Source organism: Mytilus californianus, unplaced genomic scaffold (genome assembly GCF_021869535.1).
Source record: "Mytilus californianus isolate M0D057914Y unplaced genomic scaffold, xbMytCali1.0.p SCAF_7, whole genome shotgun sequence".
Taxonomy (NCBI): Eukaryota; Metazoa; Mollusca; class Bivalvia; order Mytilida; family Mytilidae; genus Mytilus; species Mytilus californianus.
In genome coordinates, this window is record NW_026262723.1 from 104,053,083 (window position 1) to 104,061,936 (window position 8,854).

Sequence of the window (8,854 nt, forward strand, 5' to 3'; positions counted from 1 at the left end):
TTAAAGATCTCAAATTACATATTTTTGCAAGTCAGAAATTTTTGACTGAAATGAGCCAAATATCAGAATATGAATAGCCTGAATATGGCAAACTGTGGCTGTTTATTTTTAAACTTTAGAAGAAATTGAATAAAATAATTTAAGGAAATAAACTTACAATTTTTTGAGCAGGATCTATCAATACCTAATATTACATGTATATATTTTTCTTCACAGTTACTCCTTTGTTCATTATTCTTCTGTGAATACTGCTAAATCGGCTTTTGAAAAAATACAAGGACAAGAATTAGATGGCTATAAAGTGTGTGCTTATTTTGCCAGAAATAAACCTACATTGGAAGCCAAGAAAAGGAAACTTGACACAGATGTCAAAGGTACTAATTGAATTATGAATTACGTATAAAAGAAAATGGTGATTTTATGTTATGTGTTGTTATATGATATGTCCAAGAGATATATTAAATGGTGGATAGGAATACACTGTTTGTTAGTCATATTTTGGTTTGGTTTTTTGTCTTGAGGGCGATGAAAGTGGCTGAAAGCAAGACATAGGTTTTGCTTTTCCAGCGGCGACAGCAGAGGAGAATACTTCTTTTCTACTTAAGTCACTTTGAAAGGAACTACTTGTGATAGATCAAAGATAATTTGTATAAAGTTGCATTTCTATCAGTACATATCAGTTTGACTTCTATTTCAAGGCCCTGCCCCTTAGTTCAAGGTCCAGCAACTTTCAATTAAGGTAGCACAATACAAAGATTTTTTCACCCCTAATCAGACAACTTTAAACTGATGTAATTACTCTGATATAGCTCTGAAATTGATAAACGAGAAACCAATGGAAAGAAGGAAGATTAATCTTTCAAATGGTTATAATTTTTTTGATGTCTTCAACATTTGATAAAAATATATTCAACCTTTGCCTACAAACAAAATACAATAGGTGTTGTTATTATAATTATTAATTGATAACAGGTAAAATACAGTAAGTATTTTTAAGCACTTACTATTACTCTTGTTATTCATTGAATCCCAAAATTTTTGAAAGATTCTTGTGCAACACAGTTTGACCATTAAAACCGTGTCTCAGATTTTTCCTATTGTATTTCATTCTTTCATAAACCTTCAATCAAGTTTCTAACCTTTATTCATAAGAAATCACTAAATTTAATTGGCTGTAAAATGTGTTCTATTGATGTTATTGTAAATCTCAGACACCGTTTTGAAGGTAACTGGTCAAAGAACAACATGTGCTAAAATCAGTCGTATAGGGGCACCCTTCTAGGAGCTAATTTCATTTAAACTACATTTACATGATGAAATGTATGTGTCACAATTGAATAAATAAGGATTTTCCTAATTGAACCTCATTAACTTCAACATAATTCACATATTATCATGGGGATACTTCAGGATTGGCCTTTAATTATAAATCAGTTATGTTTTGACCAGTAAGAAAACATTCCATCTCAGCAATTCTAGATATATAAAGAAAATGCACAACTTGTGCTTCAAAAATCAGATCTGAAGAGGGAAATTTTATCACAATTGACCTTGATCTAAGTCATTTGCTACTGATATGGTCAACGCTCCGCCCACCTGGATGCACATCAACTATTGATAATCTCAGAAGTTTATTTAAACATTGCATTTGTTTTTTCTATTTGGATTTTATTCATTCAATACAAAAAACAACTTTTAACATTTTCCCAAAAAGAAAGTTATGCATGTGTACATATAATGATCAGTTGGTCAGTCTAGAGGATTCATGGGAGATTTCTAGAATTATTACTGTATACAATGAAATATGGTGTTTAGCACATCTTCAAAGTAGATTTTTTTTATTTTTGTAGTATGAAAAAAAAATGATTGTGTTTTGTTTTAAATTTTTTAAAATTGATTTATATTTAAACATTCTTCTCTAGTTAATCTTGATATTAGAATCAGCATTAACTGTTGCACAATAATAATATTTGTTTAATACTTGTATATTTATATTTTAGTTCCCTCTATAAGCACCAAATATTTTTTTTATGCCCCCGCTGTAGCGGAAGGGGCATTAAGTTTTACCCTTGTCTGTCTGTACGTCCATCCGTACGTCCCAAAATTGGTTTCTGTTCTCTTACTTTAGTTTGCCTCAACCAAATACTATGAAACTTATACACAATGCCTATTACCAAAAAATACAGATCATATTTGAATTTGGGTGGCGTCACTTTTACCGTTCTAGAGTTATGCCCCTTTACAAATGGAAAAAATCCTGAATTTTTCGTTTCCGTTCTCTAACTTAAGTTTGCCTCAACCAAACGTTATGAAACTTATGCACAATGCTGATTACCACAAAACACAGATCAAGTGTGAATTTTGGTGGCGTCACTTTTACCGTTCTAGAGTTGTACCCCAAAGACATTTGATTTCCGGACAATAACTTTAGTAAATGTAAACAGAAATCTTTGAAATTTAAACACAAGGTTTATAACCACAAAAGGAAGGTTGGGATTGATTTTGGGGGTTATAGTCCTAACAGTTTAGGAATTAGGGGCCAAAAAGGGGCCCAAATAAGCATTTTCTAGTTTCCAGATTATAACTTGTGGAACGGTGTATGGATCTCTCTGAAATTATACCACAAGTTTCCATACCACAAAGGGATGGTTAGGATTGGCTTTGGGGGTTATGGCTCAAACTGTTTAGGAATTAGGGGCAAAAAAGTGAGAAAAAACAAGGGTGTCCTGGTTAATGGACAATTAAATAAAAGTACAATGTTATGTTTGTATTATCTCCCTTACACTGCTTTTAAATTATTTAGCCTGGCAGCTCTAATATATATATGAATTTATTTGGAATTTTATTCTCTTCTTTTTTCTATGCACCCCTTATCTACCTTTTTTTCCATAACTGTTATTCATATAGCTGGTCAGTGGTCATAAAGCTATTAAATGATTCTATTGATTTCCACAAAGCACTGCCCACATGTTGTTATCTTGTATCAGTCAGACACGTGCATTTGTTTACAAAACTTATTATCATCAAAACTCATTAACAGTGTTAGATAGGAAAATATATTTTTCTTCTGTGGTTTTGTAATATTAAGAAGTAACAAAAACAGCTGAAAATGAAATTTTGATAAAATTTTGATGTTTTTGTATTGTACTACCTAAAGAAATTTTCAATGTGAAGTTTTCTGTGTAAGTTAGTTTGATAGGGTCTACTTGTGATAGATCAATGATGTTTTATATAAAGTTGCATTACTATCAGTACATATCAGTAAGACAGCTATTTTGGGGCCCTGCCCCCTAGGTCAAGGTCCAGCGACTTTCAATTAATAAGCAATTTTCAATGTTAAGTTTTCTGCTTGATAAGTTAGATTGATAGGAACTACTTGTGATAGATTAATGATATTTTATAAAGTTGCATTACTATAAGTACATATCAGGGTGATGACTATTTCGAGGCCCTGCCCCTTAGGTCATGGTCTAATGCCTTTGAATTGTTGCAATGTTGCTGTCCATCAGATTGGTTTTTTCGAATTTTCTGCAGACAAGCAAGACATATTTCTATGTCAACAGTTTATTTTAAAAAAAGGGTAGGGGGGATGGTCAAAAGACCATTGTGAAAAGAAAATAAACTGATTTCATTTGAAATTGCATTTATTTAATCATATGAAAATTTCCTATGGACTTTCTACATTTTGTAATTGATGAGTTATATTAGATCCTTTCCAAAATCAGATAACTTGACAAAAATGTATAAGATTTTGCAGAATTTAAGACAATTAAATTTCTTGCATTTCCCGGTTTATGCATACTGGTTGAAGACCAGTTACCTTCACCATTCATTTTTAATATGCAGCAAGGGACACCTATCATAAATAAGGCATGCTGCTATTATCTCCATACAAGGATTTAGACAAGGAAATACCAAGTTTTGCGTTTTTTAACTCATCTTAAGATACGCCTGCAGGGACATGACATCATCACTTTATTCATTCCTTGATTGAAGAAAACTTATTCTGTTTAGATTTAGTAATATCAAATAAAATTGAGAATGGAAATGGGGAATGTGTCAAAGAGACAACAACCCGACCATAGAGCAGACAACAGCCTTGCTTTAGAACACATTACTTTCATAATAATAAGAATGGTTTATAAATTTGAAAATCAAATTCTATGCTTCTCTTCAATACTGTGTTACTTGTTGATTTTATTTGACATAAATTCACAATCAGTTCAGATTTAGCAAAGGAAGAAGAACTTTGAATTAAAACGGACCCAATGGAAAAAAAATATATAAAAAAAATTTAAATTTATAAAAAATTGTGAAACTTAAGTAAACAAATATTTTAATAAAACAATTCCTTTTGAAGAACTGACTAAGTTATTTTGATTATGATTGACAAACCTGTTTGAGTATGGTTAGTTTTAGAGGAAAACAATCGCAAGAAGAATCATTTAAATAGTCATCTTAGTCAAATTAAGCAGGACTGTTTTGACAGTGATATCAATTGAAATAACAGACGTGCAACTTCACTTACAAAGATGATTTCAAAATTTGAAATATTGTCAGGTGTGAAAAATAGAGTTCAGGATATGAAAAAGATACCTATAGAAAAATACTGCCTTGGTGATCACATGGTAATAACTTGAAAGGAGGTCATGAGTTTGATCCCTGTCCAGAGTCAAACAATAGATTTGAAAATTGGTATTTGCTGCTTTTCAGCTAACCAGGCAGCTTTTAGGGGTAAAGGCAAAGACTGGTTTACTCGGAGTAAGAATAATGTGTAGGTTGATATGTCTTCCTTGAAACTATTAACCATGAACTTAAACGCGACCTACAGTTGCGTACATCTGCATCATTTGGTCTCTGGTGAATAGGTGTCTCATTAGCAATCATATCACATCTTCCAATTTTATAGTACAAAGTAGGGTTCATATTCATATCACATTAACATATTCTTGTCCTGATATGCATGTAATATTTGCCACTGGACGTTAAATACCAGCCCATTCATTTGTCCATCCTATTACCAACTATAACTTTTGTCACAATAAACACATTCTTCATTTATTTATCATTCAGTTATGGATCCTTAATATGGAATATTGTATTAATCATTTGTTAATGAAGTTACTTCCATAGAAAAATTGTTGAGATGTATGAGTATCAGACAGGAGTCACACAGGTTTGTTTACATGAAATCTTAATCCCACCCCTTATCATCATTACTTATATAGATACAATAAAATTTCTTTAAAGGTCCACAGGTTAAAAAAGCTAAAGTAGATGATGAAGATGATGATGATGACGATGATGATGACAGTGAAGATGATGATGATGATGATGACGATGATGAGAGTGAGGGAGATGAAGATGAAGAAGATGATGATGATGATGACGATGATGACAATGATGATAGTGAAGAGGGGAGTGAATAAATGGATTAAAGGATTAAAAGAAATCACCTTCTCTTTTGTAAATAAGATCATATAGTATGGCAGAGCATTGTTTTATAATTTTAATGTTTGAGTTTATCCAGAAATTCTATAAATAAAAAAAATGAAAAACTGATGTAGGGGGCGAGAGGTAAGGAAGTTCGGGTTTCTTACATATCATCAAATGGGATTTTAATTCAAAATAATTTATACTGTGGATTCATTTATTTTTAGTGGATACCAATTTTTGTGGATATTTTATTTCGTGGAATTGCCAAGGTTTGCTTACAAGCCTTTTTAAAATGTGTTGTACTTCATTGAATTTGTGGTTTATAGACATAATATTGTCATGTGACCGTGACATCATCAATGTTTTTTCATTATTTACTCCTTAAAAATGGAATTTAGAATTAAATTATAAGGAATGACTAATATTTTTTCTGTCTATTTGAAATAACTCCAAAAATGTGGTGCACACTTTTAAATAACCTGCTACATGGGTTATTCAGTGTGCACAACATTTTTGATGTTATTTCTTCATAGACAGAAAAAATATTACAGTTATTCCTTATATAAATTATTTGGAATAGTATATCTACAGTAGTACTTTTAAGTTGGAGATCAAGACTTGTCTCCATGACCAATTTTCAACTTTAACTTTTTTTTTGCTTAGCTGTTCATAATGTGATTTGAATAATTCATTTATAAGAGGCTATATGTATATATCAATATAAAGGTAACTACCAGAACATATATATACATTTCAATGTGTTTTTGTTTAGATGAATTATATTGTGCATTTTCCTATTTATGTTGATTGGAGTTTTTAACGACCTTGACTGGCTATACAGCCCTCACACGGTCGGTTTATTTCCTATTTTATGCAATTTTCTTTAGAGTCTTTTTCTCAGAATGTTGGTTTATGGATTATGCCTTTAAGAATGTTTTAAATCCTTGATAATAAATAGTCAAATATTTTATATATAAATACAATTGATATATCAAATTTACCAAATGACAAAGTCAATGTAAAATTTTAAATAGAAAAAGATGAAACTATTATGAATATCTAAAATCATATTTAACTTTTTGACATAATTTTATCAGTTGTTTTTTTGTTTTTTTAAGGCATGTTGTGATTGTTAAAAAGAGTAACAAGATCTTTTAATTAACTTATACATTTGTTTTAATTATTTGAATGAACATTAATGCTTAGATTGTAGATTCATTGTCAAATGAGTGATTCAGTTGTCTTTGAACCTCTAATTGAATCATTTCACTTTTTACCTATATATTATTATATATGTTGTCAGCATCTACCCAATACAATGTATCACATTTTTTAAGTTTAATCTTTTCAGAGTTCTTTAAATTCATTTTAAAAAACTTGATCATGATTAATGTTTAGATGCCATCAAAGAATATCACTGTTTAGATCATTGCCAATTTCCTTCTTCATAATAAATATTATCATAAAATATCAAATAAAATGTTACATACTCTCAGTCTGGTTTATTCAGTATAACACACAGAACAAATGCTCCACGGGGCACAGCTTGATACGACCGCAGAGGTCGAACCCTGAACAGTTAAGGCAAGTATGGACACTACATTCAAGCTTGATACAGCTCTGAATTTGGATTATAATTAAATATTTGACCCAGAATAGGTTTCTGACACAGAATGAATGTGGTCGAAGAACTGAAAAATTTGAAATTGGACTTTTACCTACCCGATATTTTACATATTATCATTTCTCATTAAAAAAAAAAATTTTTTGTCCCAAGTGTAACGCGTTGCGGGGGACATGGAAATACCGGGTGTCCGTCCGTCCGTGTGTCCCTCCGGTCTTGTTAGCACTCTCACGGGTACAATTCTTGCCAGATTTTTATACGACTGCAAAAAAATTTTTGTGGTCGTATATTGGTATGACGTTGGCTGCGGCGTCGTCGTCCGAAGACACATTAGTTTTCGCACTCTAACTTTAGTTTAAGTGAATGGATCTCAATGAAATTTTACCATAAGGTTCAATACCACAAAAGGAAGGTGGGGATTGATTTTGGGGGTTATGGTACCAACAGTTAAGGAATTAGGGGCCAAAAATAAGCATTTTTGTAACTTCCAGACATAACTTGTGTGTAAGTGTATGGATCTCTCTGACATTGTACCACAAGGTTCCATATCACAAAGGGAATGCAGGGATTGATTTTGGGGGTAATTGCCTCCAAATTTTAGGAATTAGGGGCCAAAAAGGGGCAAAAAACAAGCATTTTTCTAGTTTCATGACAATAACTTGTGTGTTAGTGTATGGATCTCTCTGACATTGTACCACAAGGTTCCATATCACAAAGGGAATGCTGGGATTGATTTTGGGGGTAATTGCCTCCAAATTTTAGGAATTAGGGGCCAAAAAGGGGCAAAAAACAAGCATTTTTCTAGTTTCATGACAATAACTTGTGTGTAAGAGTATGGATCTTTATGAAATTGTACTACAAGGTTCCATATCACAAAGGGAAAGCTGGAATTGAGTTTGGGGGTAATTGACCAAAAAGCTTAGGAAGAAGGGGCCAAAAAGAAGCATTTTTCTAGTTTCCAGACAATAATTTGTGTTCAAGTGTATGGATCTCTCTGAAATTGTACTGCAAGGTACCATACCACAAAGGGAAGGCTGGGGTTGATTTTGGGGGTAATTCCCTCAAAATTTTAGGAATTAGGGGCCATAAACGGGCAAAAAAACAAGCATTTTTCTAGTTTCAGGACAATAACTTGTGTGTAAGTGTATGGATCTTTATGAAATTGTACTGCATGGTTCCATATCACAAAGGGAAAGCTGGGTTTGAGTTTGGGGGTAATTGCCCTAAACGTTTAGGAATTTGGGGCCAAAAAGGGGCCAAAAAACAAGCATTTTTCTAGTTTCCAGACAATAACTTGTGTTCAAGTGTATGGATCTCTCTGAAATTGTACTGCAAGGTACCATACCACAAAGGGAAGCCTGGGATTGAGTTTGGGGGTGGTGAATCATAAGGGAGTTCAAAAAATTTGGGGAGGGATTTTTTTTTCCTTTTTTTTCTTTAGAATTTTCCATTTTAAATTGGTTATTTCTGATTTATATATAAAAGCAAATAATAATGATATGGTTTGAATAGGTAAATTAAAAAATTTTAAGTTCTTAGACCACTTTCATTCTGTGTCAGAAACCTATGCTGTGTCAAATATTTAATTGCAATCCAAATTCAGTGCTGTATCAAGCTTGAATGTTGTGTCCATACTTGCCCCAACTGTTCAGGGTTCGACCTCTGCGGTCGTATCAAGCTGCGCCCCAGCGAAGCATTTTATTATAAAACTTATGCTATAGGCTAATATCAGCAATATCTCGGACAAGTTGTATAATGGTGGATGATCGACTTTTTATGCCCCCGCCGTAGCGG

At 32.3% G+C, this 8,854-nt stretch overlaps 1 protein-coding gene across 1 annotated transcript in view; it reads left to right on the forward strand.

Annotated features, from left to right (window-relative positions):
* Positions 1 to 6,931, forward strand: part of LOC127709792 (nucleolin-like) — a 33,598-nt gene extending 26,667 nt beyond the window's left edge. Inside the window, exons 10-11 of the mRNA XM_052215432.1 lie at positions 217 to 374; positions 5,251 to 6,931. Of these exons, the coding sequence (XP_052071392.1) occupies positions 217 to 374; positions 5,251 to 5,429 (337 nt within the window). The 3' untranslated portion in view covers positions 5,430 to 6,931. The remainder of the gene's footprint in view (positions 1 to 216; positions 375 to 5,250) is intronic.
* Positions 6,932 to 8,854: the final 1,923 nt, after the last annotated feature.